The sequence below is a fragment of the Triturus cristatus genome, chromosome 6 (genome assembly GCF_964204655.1).
Source record: "Triturus cristatus chromosome 6, aTriCri1.1, whole genome shotgun sequence".
Lineage (NCBI taxonomy): Eukaryota > Metazoa > Chordata > Amphibia > Caudata > Salamandridae > Triturus > Triturus cristatus.
The window spans coordinates 534,460,893-534,485,931 of record NC_140589.1 but is presented as its reverse complement, the minus strand read 5'-3'; the positions used below and the strand labels follow the sequence as shown (position 1 = coordinate 534,485,931).

The window sequence follows — 25,039 nt, the reverse complement described above, 5'->3', positions numbered from 1 at the left end:
GTCATCAGTGATGTCATTTGAGATGTCATCAGTGATGTCATCAGTGATGTCACTGACCATGTCATGAGTGATGTAATATGTGACGTCATCAGCAGTGCATTGCGGGGGCGCGAGTTATAGTTAGCTGAACTAACTATAACGGGGGAATTTCTAGGGTTTTGTACGAGGGAAATGTCCAGCTAACTATAACGCCCCTGAAACCTATGGTTTTTTTTAGTGAATATATATATATATATATTATCTACTGGCGGTTGCCAGTAGATAGTTATAGTTAGAACCTAGTTTCCATAGGAAAAGCATTTTTTGATGTGCTTATAACTATGGCGTCGTTTGACGAATCTTTACGAACTTGTCCAAAAAGTTCCTCTTTTCAGATTAGTTCCTATCTTGAAAGTTTGAGGGTGATTCATCATGGGGGGGCTGCGAAAAAAGGGGGGTCCCAAAATATGTTTTCTCCATGCAATTTCCATGGGAAACTTTAGACAAGGCTACAGGTCAAACTGCTGAATGGAATTACGCCAAATTTGGCAGGGAGAAAGGTCTTGGTCCACATAGCATGCTTTTGTTGAAATGGTGTAAATCCGTTCAGTAGTTTTTGAGATATTAAAGGAAAAAATATATATATATCCGGGCGGAGCCTAACTCCGAGCACAAGCTTGCCTCTGATTGGCTGCTAACACTTCAAACCAGGAAGTGTTAGCAGCCATCTTGTGCCTCGCATCGAGTGAAAATAAAACAAAGGTCCCGGGGGCAATTTAATATACCGGTGCTCTGTCTGTGCGAGATACCCCTTTCACGCTCCCTCTCCCCACATAACCAGCTCGCAGCTATGCCTTTAGAAGCCAGTCCATCGGCTTGCAGCTCTCTACCTCTGTGAGCCAGTACGCTGCTGCGTCGGCTCGCAGCTCTCTACCTCTGCGAGCCAGTACGCTAATGTGCCTTTGCGAGCAGACGGCCCATAGCTCTCCCTCTGCGAGTTGAGCCCACGGGCCGCAGCTCTCCATCTGCGAGCCTGGGTGCAAACTGTTGAAACTAGGAACTGTTGGCAGCCATTTTGTGATTCAGTCCACGTCAGCTCGCATCTCTCTGTCTACAAGACTTTGAGTCTGTAGTTCTACCTCTGCGATGCAACTCTGAAATCATACCGGAGCTCTGTCTGTGCGAGATATCCCTTTCACGCTCTCTGTCCCCACATCACCAGCTATGCCTTTAGAAGCTAGTCCGTCGGCTCGCAGCTCTGCGTCTGCGAGCCGTCAGATCCGCAGCTCTACCTCTGCGAGCCAGCCCTTTAGCTCACAGCTGTGTGTCTGCTAGCAGGCCCGTCGGCCCGTTGTCCCTCTCTGTGCGAGTTAGACCACAGCTCTCTGGAGCATAGCTCCAAACAACCTTCTCGGGCCCGCAACTCTCCATCTGCGAACCACCGGTCGGCTCACAGCTCTTCGTGTGTGAGTCCTCGGGCCCGCAGTTGTACCTCTGCAAGCCAAGACTGGAAATATATTGCAGGTCTCTCTCTGCTAGATACCCCCTTCACGCTCCCTCTCCCCACTTCACCATCCCGCAGCTATTTCTTTGCAAGCAGACGGCTCGCACCTTTCCCTATACCAGTCAGCCCACAGCTGTTCCTCTGCGAGCCGGCCTGCCGCTCTCCCTCTGCGAGCCGACGGGCCATTTCTCTCTCTCTAAGAGCCAGCCAGATTTAAAAATTGGAACTAGTATTGAATGTGTTATTTGTGTTGATTTCATATTGTAGTTGCAAGAATTAGTCATTTGTTTTTTTTTAACAATCTAGTTTTTTCCCAGCTGTTTATGATGATACTACACTGACATCACTGTGAATAGTGAAGTTAAGTAGAATCTGAAAACAGCAGAAAAAGGGAGAAAAATATGTATTCAAAACAGGGCTTTAAGTGGGATAAAAATACTAGGGGGTCTCTCGAGGGGGCGTGGCCAATATAATGAAGGGCGTGGCTTAAACATACATAAGCTAAAAATGTGTGCTTAGGATAGTGTGCCGCCCTACTGGTATTTTGCTGTTTCTGTTATTGCATCCAGATATATGATACAAAAAGTAACATCATACCTACAACAAGTCAGGACTATTGGCTTTGTCAATGGTTGTTCGTTGTATAAGATAAATAAGCAGCAACTGTGGCTTGTTTATAATATTGAAAAAGCTTCCACATAAAGCCCTGGTGACACCGCGACAATATTGTTGCTCCTGAGTTCCGAAAGGAGAAGAGAAATCCAGAGAGAAAATGACTCTCTTTAAAGGATTTCCCTTCCCCTATAACACTCGAAAAAACGGACCGCCTGTGCCAGGGCACAAAACAGAGCCCGATAGAGACCCGTTTCGAGGCCTCCTTAAAAAAACTGCCGGTGCTCAGACCCGGTGAGACCCGGCCCACTTAAAGCCCTGATTCAAAATGTTAAATTATGGTGTATTATTTGATAAGTAACACTGTAATTTCTGAAATATATTACATTGCACAACAGTTTTATAGTTTATTTTGTTTTCTGTACTGGAAAAGTTAGAAAAAACTGTACTAATGACAAATAGCAGAATAGTAGTTTAATATTTAAAAAACCATTGAAATTCACTGAAAAAAACCATAGGTTTTACAGACGTTATAGTTTGAAATTAGGATTTAAAAAACCTTTGAAATTCACAGAAAAAAACATAGGTATCAGGGACGTTATAGTTAGAAATTAGCATTTAAAAAACCTTTGAAATTCACTGAAAAAACCATAGGTTTTACAGACGGTATAGTTAGAAATTAGCATTTAAAAAACCATTAAAATTCACTGAAAAAAGTGAAAAAAGACTTTGTTTTTCTGTTTTCTTGTGTTTTTGAGTGTTTTGAGTGTTAACAGCCAATTAGAATAAAGTTCGTTGTCGGGAGGGTCCGCGGATCCACCGCGGCCATAGATATCGAAACTTTTATTTTTTGATTTTCTCAGCAACTACTAAACGGATTTACATCATTTACCAAAAAGAGATATTTCTGAACCAAGGGCTACCTTTTTCCAAATGTGGTTTAATTCCGTTCAGCAGTTTGGGCTGTAGCCGTGTCTAAAGTTTCCTATGGAAAATAACATGGAGAAAACACGGTATTGGGATCCCCTTTTTTCTTAGCCGCCGCTTACCGAATCACCCCGAAACTTTCAGGATAGGAGCTGACCAGAGCGCCCCACGAGTTTTGAAAAGTTCGCGAAGATTCGTCATCCGGCGCCAACGTTATTGTGAAAACAAAAAATGCTTTTCCTATGGAAACTAGGTCCTAACTATAACTACCTACTGGCGACCGCCAGTAGGTAATATAACATATATATACACACACACATATATATGTATATATATATATATATATATATATGTACATACATATATACACATATATATATGAACACAAACAACCAGCTCCCAAAGAGTTATCCATGGAAGAAGGCACGGACTCGAGGCAGTATTTCCCATAAAGTGCAACAATTGTAAACAACAATCATGTAACCAACAACCTATATGCAAAAGTCAACAGCCTCTTTATTAAATAAATTAATTTCTAAAAATAAGTGAATATATCTATTATACTAATTTAACATAATTATAACACATAAGTCTCAGAACAGATGCATAATTGTGTGCAAGTACTAAATGGATTTCATGCAATGTAGTTGTATAGGTCTCCTTAAACGCAATTGCTTTGTAAACTATTACAAATGTGCAAAACTCGCAATCTCCTGAACGTGTTACAGTGTTCTTATAATTCTTTTATACAGTACAAGAAATTATTGATCTCATTCCAATATATTATGCACCATTGTTCATATGTTTTTCTGTGTGCAAATGCATCATTCTTCTATACAGTCCAAGACATTCTTTGTCTTCTTTCCATTAAATTTCCGCTAATTTCAAGTTGTATAAAGTGCAAATGCTTTGTAAACAATCATCTTATGCATTAAATCTATTCAGTAGTTTAAAGGATGTTTTACTACTCAACTGTTCATAAGCTGAGTTCTAAACTCTGAACATAATAACCTATTTACAAAACTTATAAAATGTCATAAGACCTAATAGGAAAACTTTATATTTTTTTGCAACCTTTTCTGAGACCTTGCATATTTTTTCTAGATTCATTTATGTTTCTTATTGTGTATAATTATTGTCTGATAATATTCATTATAAATGCGCAGATAGTTCCGCACCTGTGTTCAAGCCCCATGGAATCTCTGAACATATTAAGATAATCATTCTAAATATCACTCTCCAAAGCTCTACTTCCCTGTTTCCCCCTCTCTCTTGCATGTTTTACCACATGTTTTACTCCATAGTATTTCATGCAAAAGAGTTCACCATTATGTTCCTCACAGATGTGCCTTGCCATAAGATCTCGAAATTCTGTTTTTTTATCGATCGCAAATATTGTAAAATGCGGAGTTTGAGTTTATTTACAGTACTTCCCACATACCTTTCACTGCATGTTCATTCTAGGACATGCACCACGAAATCCGTTTCACAAGCGGGCCAATCCTTTTCTTGACTCCTAGTTCCATATACTGTTCCAAATTCAGCGAAGTTTAATTCATGTGGACAAGCTTTGCATTTAGGACATCTCCAAAATCCATTTTTCTTTTTCTTGTTGTTAGCCAATTGGTGCGTCTATTCAGCTCCAGGTTTTCAGGTTTCATATAGGTGTTAATTAACAGAACTCCCAATGATGCTGTTTTTCTGTACGTTATATTGGGAGATTCAGATAGTATACCTTTGAGGTCCCCATCCTTTTTGTTTCCAATTTTGTTTTAATAATTCCCTCATATCTGGATTTGCCATATCATAATCTGTGATGTATCTGATGATATCATCATCACCAGCTGTCAAGACTTCCTTTGGTTTAGCTAGAAGAAGCATCTCACATTTCTTTGCTTTGGCTCTTTGCAGAGCATCAGCCAATACAACATCTGGATAGCCACATATTTTAAACATTTCATACATTGCTGTTGCTTGTTGATCAAATACCGGTACCTCTGAACAGCTCCGTCTGGCTCTAGGGAACTCCCCATAGGGAACACTCAATTTTAGTGATTTGGGGAATCCACTAATGGCATGTAAAATGCAATCTGTACTAGTGGGTTTCCTGTATAGTTTCATTCAAAATTTCTCATTGTCAATATAGATCCCAATATCCAAGTAACTGATCTCTTCATCTTGAAGATCAAAGGTGAATTTCAGGTTTGTTATTGTTCAGTGATTTCAGAAAACACTCCAAATTAGATTTATCACCTTCCCAAATTGTAAATAGAAAACAAGCCCACAAGACTATCTGCCCAATCCTCAATTTGTTTTCCTCACTTCATGCTGTCTCAGCCTCCCACCGACCCATTAGTAGATTAGTAAATTAGTAAGTAACATATTTGTAAAGTGCAATGCATGTGAGGTGTTTTGGTGCTAAAAGTAGTGCCTCACAAACTAGCCAGGGAGAAAATTACATAGGTTTAGAGGAAAAAAGCCAGGTTTTAAGCGACTTCCTAAAAGGAAGACTGTCAGATTGAAATATAAGAATAGATTAGTGTAGGTTGGTGAAAAGAAGTACCCATAGCATGTCCCTGCACTTGCAGGTAGTACTTATTGTTGAATAAAAAAACATTTGTGTGGAGGCAGAATTCAATCATTTCTGTTAGCATTGCAGAATGTTCCAGGAGTGAGGCAGAGCCAATCTGTAGGACATATTTGCATGCCTCTATTCCATCAGTGTGTTAAATAGATGTATATAGGGAGACTACAACTACTGTTGCCATGTAATGATTAGGCTTCCATGGTAAATCATGTATTCTGTTCAAGAAGTCTAATGTATCACATATATAAAATGGAAGACTCTCTGCATATGGGAACATAAATATATCAATACATCTTGAAGTGTTCTCAAGCAGGGAGCCTATAGATCTCACTAGTGGTCTCCCTGGAGGATCAGTGATGCTCGTATGCACTTTCTGGAGAAAGTATTTGTGGGCATAAAAGGATGCGTTGTCTTCAGGTAGTTGTATTCGTCTATTTCAAATAGATTTCTATCCTACCAAATTCTTAGCATCATGTGAAAAGTTCTTTTGTATCCCTCAATGGGATTGGGTGGGAGCAATTTGTAATGATCTTCATTTCCCAATTGTTTGTTTGCCTCAGCCATGCATTTTTCACAGCTGAGTAACACAATTTTGTCCCCTTTATCACTTGTTTTTATTATGAGTCCACTCATGTTCCTGGGTTGATTTCTCTTCAGTGATCCTTTAGAAAACATTCCATTAAAACCTTTAGTCATGAGCTCCTGAAATACATCAATTCTATTCCCTGCAGGGAGTTGGGGCAAAATTTAGACTTTAATTTACAACCACTTACTAATGTTCCATCTGGTGATATCTTAAAGTTAAGAAAAGAGAGAGGGACCCCTTATGCCAAACCAGGGGAATAGGGTGCTACTGAACGGTAGGAAAAATGTATCCCTTGGTAGAAATTTTAATAAGATCACTTAGTGCTATGCTTGGGTACACAAAAGAGATTTTTTTGTCATGTCACCCCAGCATTACACCATCTCACCACACCTAGTCAAGCCCATATGGTAGAGCCTAACAACTACATAAACGACATAAAATGTATCAAGAATAAAATTTAATTTATTTTATTAAATCATCCCGTAAATCACTGTATCATAAAAACACCACATAACATCACAATAGTACAAAAATAAAATTCAGATAACATTCATTGCACCAATACAAATACTAGAGAAACACCAAGACAGTACATAAATCTTCTTGTATGTTTGGACTAATGCATTTCTTATAGTCTTGTTGCGCCTAAATGAGAAGAGGGGTTTTGTCAATGGCTTTGGAAGACCATTATTTAAAATCTTCCAATTACGATTAATTACATTTTTGATTTTGTTACTCATGCCTGAGTATTGGCTCACAAACACTATTCTTTCTAAGGTTTTGTTCACTTTTTGTTTATTACTGCTTAGCAGATGGTCCCTATCATAGAACCTAGCACGTTTCAGGGAGTGTTTTATTAGTTTTTTTGGATATCCCCTATTTTTCAGGTTTTTTTCCATTATACTGGCATGGTGATAGAAATCAGTGAGATTCGTACAGTTCCTGCGCAACCTTAAAAATTCACCAAAAGGAATGTTGTCCTTTTGTGATTCTGCGGACAAAAGATAATACAGTGTATCCAGGAGTAGCTAGAAAAGTGTTCCTATCGGATATGCTATTTTATTACAAAGTGTACTGTCTTGGTGTTTCTCTCTAGTATTTGTATTGGTGCAAGGAATGTTATATGAATTTTATATTTGTACTATTGTGATGTTATGTGGTGTTTTTATGATACAGTGATTTATGTGATGATTTAATAAAATAAATTAAATGTTATTTGTTAGATTTGGGGGTCTCTAGTTGGCACAGGTAGGTACTTGTGACAAATAGAGACCCTTGCCTCTAGTCAGGGTAAGGGGGTACACTCCTAAAATAACCCCTGCTCACCCCCTTGGTAGCTTGGCACGAGCAGACAGGCTTATCTCAGAGGCAGTGTGTTAAGCATTTGTGAACACATACAGTAGTCAAGTGACAACACTACAGATGAACACCACACAATTGTATATTAAAAATAAGTATTCTTTATATATATTTAACACAAGACCATAAACGACAAAAATCCACAATACTGTTACTTAAAATGGTAGTTTTAGCTTAGTTCTTTTTAGTTCTTAAAATGCAACACTCTTAGTTCAATGTACCTTTAGATGCGACACGCAGGGCAACGAAAGTGTTGCAACGATGGTGATGCGATGAAAGTTTGGTGCAAAGAAATAAAGACGTGAAGATCTTCCTGATGCAGCACGCTTTTCCGATGTTGCGAGAAGACTCGACTCGATGCGTCTGCTGCAGCGGCAACACCCTTGTTCCGTGATGCGACGACAGCGGCCTTGGCGGTGGTACTCTTCTCCGACGGTGCGAGACGCTTCCGCTCGATGCGACAACTGCAGCAGCGACACCCTTGTTCCGGGATGCGACGGCAGCAGCTCCGATGGCGGCACGCTTCACCGTGGATGTGAGGCGCTTATCTTGATGCGGTGCAATATGACAGCTACAGCGGCGACATCCAAGATGCGACGGCAGCGGCTGCGACGGCGACATGCTTCTTCCTCGATGCAAGACACTTCTCTGGTGGATGAAGTCTGATGTCCCTGAGACTTCAGCAGGAGGCAAGCTCTTTTCCAAGCCCTTGGAGATCCTTACACAAGTTGAATGAAAGTGCACACAAAGTCCTTTCTCCTTTTTTTTAGAAGTCAGGCAACCACTACAGGCCAATCCCCCAAGCAGCACTTCAGCTTCAGATAGTCTCTCCTCAGTTTCTTCTGGTTCTACTCCTCAGCAAAGATTTCTTCTTGTTCCCAAAGTGATCTAAAGTTCTTGCGTTTGTGTCCCAATATTTATACCCAGTTTCTCTTTGTTCTCTGGAGGCAGAGAGGCATTTGCCTAGTCCAAACCAGTTCTGGTCAGTCCTGGTGCACTTTGTTGACAAGATTTCTTCTTTCCTTTCAGAGTGCAGGGCAGAGACATCAGATGCACCACAGGAGGTGGAGCCAGCATTGTGGAGGGAAGGCACAGCCCTATTCAGGTCCTAGGTGCAACCCCTCCCACCCATCTAGATGCAGATCTCTCTATTCAGCCCTGTGCTGACTCACCCTGTCTCCTGGAATTTCCCCAGCCCCTGCCACTCAAACTCCAGACAAGGAATACACAGCTTAGCAGAGGCAGGTTTGGATGGTTAGACAAGAAAATACCTTCTTTCTAAAAGTGGTATTTTCAAACATAGAATGTTAAAACCAACTTCACTAAAAGATGTATTTTATCATTCTGAGTTCAGGCATACTAAACTCGAATTTCTACCATGTTCCCTGAGTCAGTTAGGATTATAAGATGTAATAATCAAACTGCCCATTCTAGCCGATGGGGAACAATGCACCCTGCCCTTGGGCCTACCATAGGGCTGTCTGATATGAAGAAAAGGGAAGGTTTAGGGACTGGCAAGTGGGTGCACTTGTGCAGTCTGCATGGCAGTACCAGACTGCACACAGGCTCTGCAATGGCAGGCCTTAGACAAACTTTTACAGGCTGCCTCGGTGGGTGGCACAACCAGTGCTGCAAGCCCACCAGCAGCATTTGGATTTATAAGTCCTGGGCACTCCTGGTGCACTGTACTAGGGTCTGACAAGTAACCCAAATCAGCCAATCATGGAATCACTAATCCATACATCAATTTACAATAGGGAGAGCATATGCACTTTAGCACTGATCAGCAGTGGTAAAATGCCCAGAGTCATAAAACAGCCAACAACAGGTCAGAAAAAATACAGGAGGAAGGCAAAAAGTTAAGGGATTACCCTGCAAAAAGGGCCAAGTCCAACACAATTCTTGAAACATTTTATGTCATTTATGTAGTTGTTAGGCTGTACCATATGGGCTTGACTAGGTGTGGTGAGGTGGTGTAATGCAGGGGTAACATGACAAAACAATCTCTTTTGTGTACCCAAGGATTGCACTAAGTGATCTTATTAAACTTTCTACCAAGGGATACATTTTTCCTACCGATATCTTAAAGTTCACATTGCTTTAGATCCAATTTATTCTCCATTACAGACATATTTTCCCCCAAGGCTTCCAATTCCAACCTCAAAAGTGCACATAATGGATGCAATTCCCTTCCTGTTATTTCTGTTAAAGCTGGTCTATTTTCTTCCTTCTTTCCTTTCTGTTGTTTCTGTGCAAAGAATGTCTTTAATTTAATTTTCCATGTAAATTTATTGAGATCTGTCCTTGTATTTACAAGATTAAATATGGAATCCGGGCAAAAGCTTAATCCTTTGTTTAAAAGTTTAACATTATAATCATTCAATATTTTAGATGAAAGGATAACTATTGAGTTATTACTTTTTTCTTCTTCTATTGATTTTTGCTTTTTACTCCTCAACCTCTTTTTTCTCCCCTATGATCTTCTTGTTTTGGGGGAATTCTTGTTCTTTGTTCATTCTTTTTCCTTCCACTTTCTCTGGTGCTCATTTGGTAAAGCCTCATGTTCCCTTAGAAATCTAGTCTGGGAAATGGGGTAATAGGATCCGGGTCTCCCAAACTGATTTAGGAGCTTTCAACACTCGATGTAGTTGCTATCACTCCAACCATTCTTGTATCTACTGTTTGCTTTGTGTAAAGGTGATCAGATTTTCTGGTAAAGGTATATATTCTCCCTGCTACATAGTCTCTCTTGAAACTGTTGAATTTCTCTGCCTTCTTCGTTTCCAATTCCTGTTCCTGCTTGTCAAGCTTTTTCTCCATGTTAATCAATGCGTTTCATTATCTTATTTCTCCTGTACATTTACCAGAGCTTTCTATAGTTCTTTAATTTGTTCAATCACTTTTAATAACTTTCTCTCTGCATGTTGAATTAACGTGTGCAGCAACTTATTGGAACATTCTTTTGTATCATCCTGCCATTGATCCAAAAGATCCGAATCCAAATCACTTAGAGTTGGAAGCACAAATATTCATAGATCTCTTGGAATCCTCTTGCAATCTATGTATTTCTTTAGGCTCATCATCTCCCACCAGTTATTTTTTTCACTAATCCTCATTTGGTCTAGCTCTTTTACCAATTTTAGGGGTGTGCCATCAACTACTCTTGAGCTACCTGCAGGATCATCTGTGTCATTATCAAACAGCTCTTTAATTTTCCGTTCAATCTTGTGTGTCTTTCAGTCATCTTCCCTTTTATGCTACACTGATTTGTGAATTTCAATGCCAAACTCCACCTCTCACTTTCGTTTTCCTTTTTTCCTTTATTTTTTGGTATTTACTATTCAGTACCTTTTGTAGTTCGAGCGTCAGCACGCATGCGCTGTCTGCAAGACCTGTTGTAGTCGGTAAATGGCATGTAATCCCGCCTGATGCTTACAATAGGCTAATTTCTGCATCAGTCTTCTTTGCTGGCAGCTAGTGCTCCCGATACATCACTTCCTTTGTATCACAGGCAGCACCGACCAACTACAGTTTTGTTACGCTGTAAGCTGTCATTTGCACTGTTTAGGGGCTACTTCTTTTATTTTTGTGTACCGTGCCACCACGGTGCCTAGCACATTGACCAGTTTTTTTTTTTGTCATGCTTTACGGGCCGCCATGCACATAACTTAAGTATGCACAGGCGCAGCGCTTTAGCACAACACTTGCTTTTTTTGATTGTTTACTGCTTGTTTACTTTAATTGTACTTTTCTTACAGTATTAACCTTCTCAAGACTTTTCTACCAGTAAGAACTAGAGTGAACATTGCTTGGTGTACATTCATATTTCATAATTTTACGTTTGGATTATTTTGCTTGAGTTGCGAATTTTAATGGCATTTGAGATATTGTTTTACTTCTGTGTTACACACGCTGATACTACCATGTTTATCAATCTCACTATTCTTCACCATTCTAAGATGGCCCCCGAAGCACATTTTAGGAGTCGGTCATCTGTTGCTATTTTGGTTACTTTTGAAAGCCATCCTCGCCCGCATGTTGACATCGTTATGGCGGATTACCAGGACACGTATATTTCTCTTAACCGACAATCCATTGCAGTAAGAACCTTTATTAAGTCTGTCAAATCGCATTTTTTTTTATTGTTTAATATAATCGAGACCGCTTAACTGCAGAATGCCTTGTGCACCCTCATACGTTTTACCGATCAGTGCAGCCACTAACATTTTACACAATGCATGATATTTACTGTATATTCACTCAGGGAGACTTGCTTAGAGTCTGCCAGCATAGTCAACAATCTGTAACAAATATGCATGGCACTCATCTTAAACATGCTCATGGCAATGCGTTTACGGATTTTTCTCCTGAGCACTTAGGCTCCGAAGCCTAAATTAGACTCACATTGGTAGTCTTGATTTACATTGGTGAATACATGCAACTTTAGCTTGCTTGGTTTATTGGTTATACAGAGAGTCAGAAGTACAAGGTGAAGTACTGCTGGTTGTTACTAGATATCCCTGAGGACTCAGCAGTACAAGGTGCTGTACTGCAGATCGTTTTTAGATGTCCCTATAGAGTCAGAACAAGGTGCGGTACCGCAGGTCATTGCTAGATGTCCCTGTGGAGTCAGCAGTACAAGGTGCAGTACCTCAGGTTGTTACTAGATGTCCCAGTGGAGTCAGCATCACAGTTGTAGCATCAATTGTGGTGATCTTTCTACTCTGATCACCTACTCATCAGCCATGCTATATAAGGAGCCTGCACTGCTGAATTCGAACATGGCTGCAACTATTTCAAGATTTGTCCCCTTCTGCAGCTGTAATGGGAATCGAGATGTGCTAAACAAATCTGAGCCTTTCCTGGTGCCTACACCTACTACACATGTACAGAGATATTACAAGTTCAGACAGCAGGCAGATTTATATATTTACAACACTCCCAAATGGCAGGTCACTGATATCAGTAGTGACAATAACTTCATAAAAGTCTTCATCAACTTCAAGGACGTCTGGCGCCAAGAAAATATCATGAGCAGGAGCTAACAACACTAATTATAATTAAAATTAGTACATTAACTATACGATGCTAAAGGAATCATCTTGTCCTTAAAAGTCAGGTTGACATTTTTATAAATGTTTCTTGCCGTATACTAGCTGTTCATTTCGGTAACAAAGGCACATCAAGTTTAAAATGAACACTTGTCATTTTCATCAAGTAGTAACACGTACTCTAGCACCACATGAAGCAGAGCAGGTGTTTGTCTGGACCTCACAGGATGGATATACTACCTTTTAAACATTTCCGAATAAGGACCAAATAGAGTTTGTGACTTATTTTTGTGTTTTGGCATAGGGCACCACTGTATGCCACTTTGCCGCGTTGCTTTGAAGTGAAAGGGCATGAATGCACTGAATTTATCCAAACCAATGCTTTCTTGTCCTTTCCCCATGCACTGGCGCCGTATAGGCAGCCTGGCGCCAATGCAGGCTCCCTTGCACCATGGTGCAAGGGTGCCTGCATAATCGGCAGGATTGTTTTTGTGCAGGAAGAAGCACCTTCCTGCACAAAAAACAATCCTAAAAGATTTCTGTATGTGCTGCAGAATGCAGCACACATGGAAAGAGGAATATAGAAGGAGAAATAAAGTTATTTCTCATTGTTATGCTTCACCTCTGGAGGCATACAGTTTTGATACATTCAAAGGTTTACATGGTCTTGTAAACCCGTCAAAATCCATGGGTGACGTATGGGAACACCCACCGCAATGCCCATGGAGCGCCTCCCGAGGACAGAGGAAGGCAACTCAGCGATTTGCATTGCCTTGCCATGCTCCATATCTATGAGGCTATTCAAAGCCACACAAAGTGACTTTGCGTGGTCTCATAGATATGATTTCAATGTTTGCTCGACAGGAGCGTAACAAAAAGTGATGCTATAGCAGAGCAAGGGGGTCATAAATATGGCCCCTTAGTGACCACAGAATGACACAGACCAGAAAGCCACACGAAGGTAGAATCTGTAAGCAATTTAGCATGGACCGTAATGAAGATGAAACACTTCCTCATCACATTCACAATGCCATGCATCTCAAAACGCACCCTCTATATTTCTAATTCTGGCCTGAGGATTGACTTTTCCTTTTCCTTTTTTGGTTTCAAATGACCTTTTCCTCTGCATGCCTTCTCTCTCTGAGCACAACTTTCTCAAAGTGCATTTACAATCATAACTTATATAGCGCAAAGTTGTGGTAAGTACATGTACACTGCGCAAGCAAATCTTGGCTATTTTTTAAAACAACTTCAAAAAAACATGGGTAAAACACATTCTCGTTTACAATGCCAATAGCTCAAAGTCTTGCAAATGTGAGACCTATTGCACTGCAAATGCTTGTTCTTTCTATTTACTTTTTTATTTTTTCGAATTCCTGTGATGTAATATTTTCATGCTTTTATCTATATTTGAGAGCAGTCTAGTTCGTTTACATGCAATTTGGTCACCTTTAATAATTTAAATATTTGAGCAGTACAAAGAGGATATCAGACATGGGAAAACCTGGCATGGAATTGCTGATGCCTCACTTTTTCAAGTATTGTGTATTACACTTTTTATATTCCGTGAGTTATAGTTCGGAACAAAGATTCCATGGGAAAAGTGTTTTTTGTTTTGCCAAAATCTTTCGTGCAGCTTGACGAATCTTCACACCATTTCCAAAAAGCTTCCCCTCTTTGGTTCAGCTGCTGAGAAATAAGGGGGGGTCCCTTAAGGTGTTTTCCCCATGTTATTTCTATGAGAGTTGTTCATGTTTGAACATGACTATAGCCTGAACTGCTGAATGGAATTACAACAAATTTGGCAAAAAGCTAGACGTTGGTGCAGAAAGCATACTTTTTGTGATTTGGTGTACATTCTTTCATTAGTTTCAGAGATATTAAAGTTTAAATATATATAGATATCTGGGGAAGCAATCCTTGCCGTGGACCCTCGAATCCTACTAAAATGTGATTGGCTGCAACACTTCAACTAGGAGGTGCTGGCAGGTATCTTCGGACTTCGCTTGAAGCTGTGTCCCTCAAAAAAAGTGAAAAATAATGAAAAGGGGGCAGGGTAGAAATAACGTGACCCCCCCAGATATTTTGGGGGCATGCTATAGGGATCCCGCCGGGGTTTAAAAATGTTTTTTTTATTACATTTTGCCGCTACTTCACATGTAGACTGCACATCTTTTTTATGCAGCCCAGGGGACCACCACATCCACGGGGCTTTATTCATTATCGAAGGCAGAAGGGCCATGTAGACCCACCCCACAACCCGGGGGCCCACTACCTCTCTGGGGCTTTGAATTGAAATATTATGGGGCCATATGGACCCCCTGCAGCCTTAGGGACTGCCAGCTCTGTGTGGCAATAAACAATGAAATAAAGGAGCCTGCGCAGCTTACCTGCAGCTCCCGGGACAGCCACCTCCCCAGGGCTTTATGCATTATTGAAAGCAAGGGGCCACGCATACCCCTTGCAGTGCCAGGGGCCAGCACCTCCCCTAGGCAATATGAAAAATGAGTGCGTGGAGGCCTGTATGGCCTTCCCTGCAGCCTCAGGGCTCGCCACCTTCCCGGGATATTCATTACAATTTATGCTGCGTTCACCCTGGGCAACCTTTGTGCTGTGGGGACTGCCTCCTCCCAGTGGCTATGTGAAAAATGAGTGACCGTATGCCGAGGCCCAGGGGACCACCACCTCTACATGGTTTTATGCATAATTAAAAACTGGGGGCCTGCGCAGACCCCCCTGCAACTATGGAAGCCACCACCTCCCTAGAGCTTTAAATGTAAATAGTACAGCAGCCTCGCGGACCCCCACCTCACCAGAGCTTTACTCAAAATAAATGTGGGAGCCACACGGATCTCTCCGAAGCCCCAGGGACTGCCAACTCGCAGGGGCAATTATCAATGAAATGTGAGTGGCCCTCGTGGCTCACCCAACAACTCCGGGGACCGCCACCACCTCTGGGCTTTATGCATTATTGAAAACAGGGGGTCACGCATACCCCTCTCAGGCCCTGGAGCCACCACCTCCCCTGGGCTATATGAAACACTAGTGCAGGGGAGGCCCATAGGGCCTCCCTTGCAGCCCCGGGGACCGCCACCTTCCCTGGGTATTCATTACAATGTATGCAGCAATTGCCTGGGCAACCTTCGTGCCCTGGGAAATGCCATCTCTCCAGGGCAAATGTATTAATGTGGGGGCCCACAAAGTCCCCCATAGCCTGGGACCATCACCTTCCTGGGGCTAAATGTAAAATCGATGCCTGAGGGCTCTGGCCCCCGCAGCCCCGAGTCCGCCACCTCCCTGGGGCTAAATATAAAATTATTGCGGGTGCCACGTGCCCCCCTGCAGCCCAGGAGACATCCACCTTCCCACGGATACAGTGAAAGACTGGAAAACCAGCATAAAGAGACTACAGAAAAGATTTCTTGTTGCAAGTGGGGGAGTCCTTTAATTAGGAAAAAATCCCATCACCCACCGGAGTCGTATGCTTCATCATCTGGGATTCTCCTCTTGGCGGAGACAACTAGCTCCGCCAAGGGCTACAACACCCTCCCTGTGAGGGAGGAGCTCAGGGATGTTTTTAGAGTCCTATTCATGTAAAGGATATCCTAAAATCCTTGTGATGTGAAACAGGACAGGTTGGGTAATGGGGTACCCCTGTAGTCCCAGGGACCATCACTTCCCCGGGGCAAATGTAAACATTTAAAGATGGGGGCCAAGCGGCCCGCGGCCCTTCAAAACACCACCTCCCTGGGGCTCTGTCCTGCAATGGAGGGGGTCACGTGGGCCCTGTCCTGGAACCCTAGATGGCGCTGGGGAACGCCACCACACAGAACCAGCTCCTGCTATGTCCTGGGGAGCCAACCCACAGGACATAGCTGTGTGTGCTCAGGCTTGGCGGGAGCTTCACAGCTTCATAGCCTCCTCCTCTTCTCTTCTTGAATTCTGCAAGAAGCTGAAGAGCTCACTTTTTAGTTTACTAATCTGCCAAAGGTAGAACTAAGTGCACACACCTGCTCAGCGCCAGGATACCCTTGCAGCTGATAATGTGCTTTACAAATACATATAACATAGAGGCCTGAAAATACATACATACAAAATGACAAAACCATATATAACACACAATTAAAGTGCAGGTATAGTTACAAATTAAAACTGAAAATCCATTGATATTTGCTTTGGTTAGGACCAAAGTACATAACTTGCACAACAGTCATACAAACCAAAAGCAATTCACAGGACTTCACCTTTAATGAAACAGAAGTAGTTGCAGAGATTTTAATTCATCTTAAAAGCCATGCAAACCATAACTCACATCCCAAAAGCAATCATGTGACTTCACTCCTAATGGAACAGATACAGTTGCAAAGATTTTAATTAATCTTACAGATGAAATTACATATACATTTCTCTTACTACTTACTCCGAGACGTCTATGAACACTTATAGATGTTATGTCTTAAATATAAATATGGTGAGGTCAGAAGCAATGCATTTTTGTGTGCAAGTTAGGTGTTGCATGGCTGAAGTTTGAGTTATGGATTTTGGTACTAAATATAGCTTGTGAATTTTAGTGTTTCTTTGTTTTAATGTGTAACCATAACTGCATTTTAACTGTATTCCTTTAGATGAACTTCTGTTTTTTTTTAGACATACATTGGTATATTATAACTAAAGTCAGGTCTGCCTTTGTTGGCAGCCAACCAAGATTTGTCACAGTGCCTGGCTTCTATCCAGGCCCTCTAACGAACCTAACAAGAGTGGTCAGCACCAGATGCACATGACCTTTGGTTATGCTCAGCATGGATTGTCTGCAGGTCCTGGACTCTGGCCCTCCCCCTGTGGACCATTCACCACTGGTGGCCAACCCCACTGAGCATGGTAAAAGTGTGCATTGGCTGCATCACCTGGTATCTGAATTGGTCCTACACCAGCCTTCCAAAACCATCCATCTACCACTGTCACAACCTTCGGATCTTCACAGAGGGGGTTGGCTTAAGGGCCTATCCTTTTACCAGGCCCTGTGACCAACCCACTGTGGACGGCCAAACCCGTTGTGCACGGCCAGGCAGAGGGCCTGGGCATCGAGCAGGCCTGCACAAGCCACCTCCAAAGCTAGATGGCACATGGGAGTTAGCCACAGTACGGGGCCTTGGATGACCAACCCTCCCATTGCTTGCCTTTCAAACAGGTCCTACACCCATACCCCCACACAAAACCCCTTTTAGGGGTTCAGCACAAGCCTCGTCTATGGCCTGGTCCTTCTTTTTTTCCTTACAAAATCAATCAATCAGTCAATCAATCAATCAAAGCATTTGTATAGCGCGCTACTCACCCGGAGGGTCTCAAGGCGCTTGGGGGAGGGGGGTCCGCTACTGCTCGAATAGCCAGGTCTTGAGTTGCTTCCTGAAGACGAGGTGGTCTTGGGTCAGGCGGAGGTGGGTGGGGAGGGAGTTCCACGTCTTGGCAGCCAGGTAGGAGAAGGATCTTCCTCCCGTAGTGGCTCTTCGGATGCGGGGGACGGCGGCGAGGGCGCGGCTGGTCGATCGAAGCTGGCGGGTGGGGGTGTAGAAGGTCAGTCGGTCGTTGAGGTATCTAGGGCCTTGGTTGTGGAGAGCTTTGTGTGCGTGGGTGAGGAGTCGGAACGTGATTCTCTTGTTGACGGGGAGCCAGTGCAGGTTTCTCAGGTGTGCGGAGATGTGGCTGTGTCGGGAATGTCCAGGATGAGGCGTGCTGAGGCGTTCTAATGCGCTGTAGTCTTTTCTGGAGTTTGGCTGTGGTTCCGGCGTAGAGGGAGTTGCCGTAGTCCAGTCGGCTGGTGACGAGGGCCTGGGAGACCGTCTTCCTGGTTTCGGTGGGGATCCACCGGAAGATCTTACGTAGCATGCGTAGGATGTTGAGGCATGATGAGGAGACGGCGTTGACTTGTCTGGTCATGGAGAGGGAGAAGTCCAGGATGAAGCCCAGGTTACGTGCATGGTCTGTTGGTTTGGGTGTGCTACCCAGGGCAGGGGGCCACCAGGAGTCGTCCCAGGCGGAGGGCGAAGATCCCAGGATGAGGACTTCCGTCTTGTCTGAATTCAGTTTCAGGCGGCTGTTCATCATCCACTCGGCTACGTCTTTCATTCCTTCGTGTAGGTTGGTTCTGGCGGTGGCGGGGTCGTTGGTGAGGGAGAGGATCAGCTGGGTGTCATCGGCGTTGGAGATGATGTTGAGGTTGTGTTGACGTGCGATGGCCGCAAGGGGGCTCATGTAGACGTTGAACAGCGTGGGGCTGAGTGATGATCCTTGTGGTACGCCGCAGATGACTTCGGTGGCCTCGGATCTGAACGGGGGGAGGCGGACTCTCTGTGTTCTTCCGGCAAGGAAGCAGATGATCCATTCCAGTTTCTTCTCCTGGATTCCGATGTTGTTGAGGCGCTGAACTAGGGTGCGGTGGCAGACCGTGTCGAACGCCGCGGAGAGGTCCAGGAGGATGAGTGCCGCTGTTTCCCCGTTGTCGAGCAGGGCTCGGATGTCGTCAGTGGCTGCGATGAGGGCGGTCTCGGTGCTGTGGTTGGCTCTGAAACCGGACAGTGAGTGGTCGAGGGATCCATTCGTCTCGAGTAAGGCGGCCAGCTGTCTGTTGACGGTCTTCTCGATGACTTTGGCAGGAAAAGGCAGGAGCGAGATGTGGCGGTAGTTTCTGAGGTCGGTGGGGTCCGCTGATGGTTTCTTCAGTAGGGCGCTGAGTTTGGCGTGCTTCCAGCTCTCTGGGAAGGTGGCAGTGTCGAAGGAGGCGTTGATGATGTCCCGCAGATGGGGTGCAATGATGGAGTCAGCCTTGTTGAAGACGTGGTGAGGGCAGGGGTCGGTTGGTGATCCGGAGTGGATGGAGTTCATCGTGCGGATGGTGTCTTCGGCGTTGATCGGGGTCCAGGCGCGGAGGGTGGTGGTGGGGGGCGTTGGAGCGGTTGTAGGGTACGTCGGCAGTGCGCTGAAACTGTTGTGTATGTCTGCGATCTTGCTGTGGAAGAACGAGGCGAGCGAGTTGCAGAGGTCTTGCGAGGGAGTGATGTCGTTGTTTCCGGCTCTAGGGTTCGAGAGCTCTTTGACGATGTTGAAGAGTTCCTTGCTGTTGTGAGCGTTGTTGTCCAGTCGTTCCCTGAATGCGGTTTTCTTGGTGGCGTGAATCAGCTGGTGATGTTTACGAGTGGCGAGCTTGAGGGTGGTCATGTTGTCTGTAGTAGGGTCTTTGCGCCAGGCTTTCTCAAGGGCCCGGCAGTTCTTCTTGGAGCTCTTGAGTTCGTCGGTAAACCAGGATGCTTTCTTGGTGCCGGGTCTGGCGGGGGGGTCTTCAGTGGAGCGAGGTCGTCTGCCCAGTTGCTGATCCACCTCGTGAGTTTGTTGGCTGCTTGGTTGGGGTTCGCTGAGCTGGCGGGAGGGTTCTGGCTCAGGGATGTGGTGAGTTGGTCGGCTGTGATCTTGTTCCAGCTTCTGCGGGGGAACTGTTGTGGGTGGTGGTGGAGCGTGGTCCTTCTGAAGCTGAAGTGGACGCAGCTGTGGTCAGTCCAGTGGAGTCCGGTGGCGTGGCTAAAGGAAACGTCCTTGCTGGAGAAGAAGACGGGGTCAAGCGTGTGGCCGGCGTAGTGGGTGGGGGTGGTGGCGAGTGCGCTGAGGATGGCGGCGTCGTACGTCCGGCGGGTGGGATGGCATCTGCGGGGGCCAGGGGCTCTGGCGCTGGGCGCGGTCCAGGCGCGGACGGGCGCAGACGGGCTTACCTTTGGCGCACCTTCGGCGCGCATAGGGTGCGCCCGCTGCGCGTGAACACTGCGCGTACGCGTGGACTCCGCCATAAATGGCGTAGTGGGGGTGCGGAGCGAGGGAGGAGCAGCTGGGAGGCGGGAGCGGGGTGGCGAATGGGAAGGGAAGAGGTCCAACGAGGGAAGGGGGCGGGGCCGCAGGGGAGCAGCGGCAGGGAGCGGGGTGCGACGGCAGAAAGGCGGGAAAAACGGCGGCAGTGCAGAGTCACTACATGGGAGGAAAACAGAAGGCACAGAAGGAAAGCAGAGAGAGGCACAACAGAAAATACCACAACAGGTAGAGGAAAAGCAGAGAGGCACAGGGGCTGATAGACAACAGCAGTAATATCAGAGAAGGGCACTGGGGAAATAGCACAACAGCACAAGTCAGGTAGAGGCACAGGGGTCACACCTACAGGAGCGGCGGTGAGCGGAGGGAGCAGGGAGACCAGGTCAACTCAAGGAGGAGACACGCGGCAGGTGGAGCGACCGTCTCTGACGATGTCAGGTCAGGTCACCGCTCCCCGTCGCGTGGAGGCGCCTTAAGTGTCCAGTGGGAGGGAGGAGCAGCTGGGAGGCGGGAGCGGGGTGGCGAATGGGAAGGGAAGAGGTCTAACGAGGGAAGGGGGCGGGCCGCAGGGGAGCAGCGGCAGGGAGCGGGGTGCGACGGCTGAAAGGCGGGGAAAAACGGCGGCAGTGCAGAGTCACTACACGGGAGGAAAACAGCAGGCACAGAAGGAAAGCTGAGAGAGGCACAACAGAAAATACCACAACAGGCAGAGGAAAAGCAGAGAGGCACAGGGGCTGATAGACAACAGCAGTAATATCAGAGAAGGGCACTGGGGAAATAGCACAACAGCACAAGTCGGGTAGAGGCACAGGGGTCACGCCTACAGGAGCGGCGGTGAGCGGAGGGAGCAGGGAGACCGGGTCAACGCAAGCAGGAGACACGCGGCGGGTGGAGCGACCGTCTCTAAAGCTGCGAGGGCCGATTTCCCTTATTCTGTAACAGACACCTCAGTGTATTTCCATATTTTGCAGCCAGCCAATCTGATTGTTTTGGTTTCACGGATCTAACTCCAGATCCGCAAACCTCAAATGGTTGACGAGCAAAAGAGCTTTCTATTCGAATCGGATCTGAGGTTTTTATAAATGTCTGGATCCGTAGAGCTCCAAGTTCACGAGCTTGGCATAACACTGAGTTGAGACAGAATGAACAGCCTCTCAGAGAAATTAGCAAGACATATGTCATATGTCAAGACACCTAGATAGGGAGCTGATGTGGCATATGGACCAGAGATGCCGACTTTGGAACTGGAAACCAGGTTCGAGTCTGTTTCGGCTGAACAGCCCGTCAGTCTGGGAAAACACTTACTCTCCCTGTGCCTAAAAAGAACAATACATGAATGTGTGCTTGTGTAAAGTAACTGGTGCTCATGTAAAAAGCTCCATCTTCGGTCTAGTTCACGCTATATAAAACTGCAAAAAAAAATACTTATAACTGACTCTTCCCTACCCATTTCGGCTTCTCAGTTGTGAAACTGTTACCTCTAGACCTCACACCCTGACGTCTCCTGGATGCTTGTGCGTTTCACAGACGTGCGTTGATCTTTGTATTTAAATCAATGATGTGTTGTTTCTTTCTGTGTCGATGCTGGGGGTGTAGTCGCAGGCTGAACTGAGAGAAGTCTGATTTACCTAAGTGTGAGTTGTGTGAGAATGTATATTGTTAAACCAAGTCTAATTGTCTTTAATTACTCAGTAAAATTATAATGGCTGATCGCAAAGATACGACCTGTCCAAGAAAAAAGTTGAGCAAGTTGCTTTCAAAGCCTCATTCTCGGACAGCCTCGTGAATCCATGTATCATGAAGTCTTGCAAATAAATGATCTAATTAGCCAATGTAAGATGTAGTTCTCTGTTTCCTTGTCCTAACGTCAGCCTACTTGTGTTGAACTATTTTTAATCAAATCTAAAGCAAGATTGCTTTACACGGAGAGGTAGGTAGATGTACGGACAGAAACCTAGACAGATGCTGCTCCATGTGGCCCAATATGTGAAGCATTGGGGTCACCAGTCCGTCACTGTGTTGATTCTAATGGCGAGGCCAATCTGTAATGACCTGCTGACATCCAACACCAGGTTTTATCTCAGCACACAACGAGCAATAACCATTGTGATGAGCATACATCAAGCTACTTGGATTAGCCTGTTCACTGTCACAGAATGATGGCGGCAGTGCCAACAAAGAACCTTGCAAGGCTGGGCCCCCCAGTGCGGGTCCCTTTCTCTTTTTGATCGCAACACTGTGATTTGTCAGTGGTGGTGGGAGGGAAACTCTCATGGCTGTCAGGCTCCTACCTTCTATGGCAATTGTAAAACAGATGAAAGATAGACAGACACATTGTCACTCTGTGCTCTTGATGTATGGCTGAAATGCTCTCCAGCTCACATACATCTCTTTCTTTTCCCCTGGCACGCGTTATCCTTTCCTGAACCAATTGATGAAATGAAGACAGAAGAAGGAGGAAGACGGGTAACGTGGCATATGCCTTACTTCTCTTTATGCGAGCACTGTAGCCAGTGAAATGAGAGCACGTGCCATCGATAAGATGCCACAATGACCTTTCTGTGTTGCTATAGATACATTCAGTATGAAGGTTGTGCAGAGAATACAAAATGTAAGATAGCAATGTGTGATATATTTGCAGAAATGGAGTTATTATGCCAAGTTCCGATCAACTGAAGCACGCTTCCAGTCAAATGATCATCACGCTGAGTTAAAGGAAGTGTATAGGAACATCACTGTGAATGTATCATCGCTAGAAGTCTAACTCGTGTTTATATTGCATGTATGTATTACTACTGCAAATGTGCGCAGGGAGCTCTTCACTTTTGTGTTCCTTTTAAAAGAAAACAGCTTCAAATGGCCAGTCACTGATCTCTGTAGACAGGGACAGCTTTAGTGCCAGTGGCCCCCAGTGTGACAATCTCTTTTGGCGCTGCAAACACAAAACCCTCCTTCTCCATGAATTCCCTCACTACCACGCTCCGCAAGGGCCCCTCATCTCTCCATAGCCCCTCTCACATGCACTTCATTTGTTTTACAGCTCTACTCATTCCAGTTTGGGGTGTCAGATAACTTACACAGTATTCCGAGCCCGTTAATCATACGTGTGTAAATCAGTGTATAGGAAATGTCACACAAGACAATGAGGATTACACGAAGATGGATTCACATGGCAGGGATAGTGGTAGGAAGTATATATTAAGTGTGTTTGGTCTGGAGAAACACAAACTCAGGATTTAAAACGTACAACAGTGGTTGACTTTAGGAATAAGATTGTACTTCTACCCCAACAAACCATTTTTAGCAACATTAGGATAATGAAAAACTCTGAAAAAACACAACGTTCTAACCTACACCTTTCATTTGCATGCAGCTCTTTGAAGACAGTTCACAGCTCACTGTCACATACTAGGATTGTAACTTATGATCTGCAAGTAACAAAAGGATCTCCGAGGCAAAAGCAGTCACCTACTGAGCAGATCCACATAAAATAAAACTGGGTGATTTGCGCGGCATCTTAACCCTCTGCGCTACTTTATCAGGAGTGGGAACTGCTATTAGACAAACTCCGATCTCTTTCCAGCAGGGACATTAATCCCCAGAGTTATGTTCACATTTTTATTGTTGCCTTAAAACTGCTGGACACACATGTACTTTTTAAACCCATGTTGTTTCTAAACATGGCGCCCCCCAATGGTAAGCGCCAAGGGCATCTGCACCACTGGCACTGTCCTAGAGCCGGCCCTGTCTGTAGAGCAATATGGTTGACAACCAAATCTGTAGAATACAATGAAAATATGACTGAAGGTCAGTTCGTGTCTTCAAAGTGGGTCTTTCAAGTCCAGTATATGTCAGGAACCAACACGAACTAGGCACAATAGAGCTCAGAGGACTACGCTCAAGGTCAATGAACACATCGGAGGGGGCAGACCAGATGTGGGAGGGTTCAGAAGGCAGAGCGACAGACAAGGGCCAAGAAGGCTAGGGTTTTCTTATGATGGAGCCAAAGAACATGTCGCGGGGTTTACGGAAAAAAGAATAGTTAGGAGTACTCTCAGTGTGTTAGCATTTTCCTTTCCAAATACAGCTATGTGGGGAAGGGTCACAGTAAGAAGTAATCCAACACAACATGTTTTGTGATCCAATCTGCATTACTGATTCTGGATTACATGTCATTCTTTTCAATTTAAACAAAACATTGCTTACACATTAACACAGATTACACTGAATGCTTTGTTAGTTATTAGTATTTCCATTTCTCATCCAACTGATGCCCATTTATACACGTGTCTTTTGTTGATCATTACATTTTTTGTGTACGTGCATAAAATATAAATGCAATATTCAAGGTTTTTTCTACCTGGTAGGCTGACACTGCCTCAAAATCTCTTACATATATATGTGTTTATTGAATATAAAGGCGCTCAGGGAGTGCCTATTGGAGGTACAAATGGCCATATCACATAAACTGAGCACAGGGAGCGCTTAATGAAAACATTTTCTCTGTCACAGCTTTAGGTTGACTGGCTTTAAACAGTTGGAGAGCTGGGGCAGTGCTATTTTCAGTAGCGGCTACTCCGCTAAGG

At 44.5% G+C, this 25,039-nt stretch overlaps 1 protein-coding gene across 1 annotated transcript in view; it reads left to right on the top strand.

The window, feature by feature from the left end:
* IMPG1 (interphotoreceptor matrix proteoglycan 1) overlaps positions 1-25,039 on the top strand; it is a 1,638,967-nt gene that overhangs the window by 898,632 nt on the left and 715,296 nt on the right. Inside the window, exon 9 of the mRNA XM_085609628.1 lies at positions 22,899-22,919. Coding sequence (XP_085465754.1) covers positions 22,899-22,919 — 21 coding nt within the window. The remainder of the gene's footprint in view (positions 1-22,898; positions 22,920-25,039) is intronic.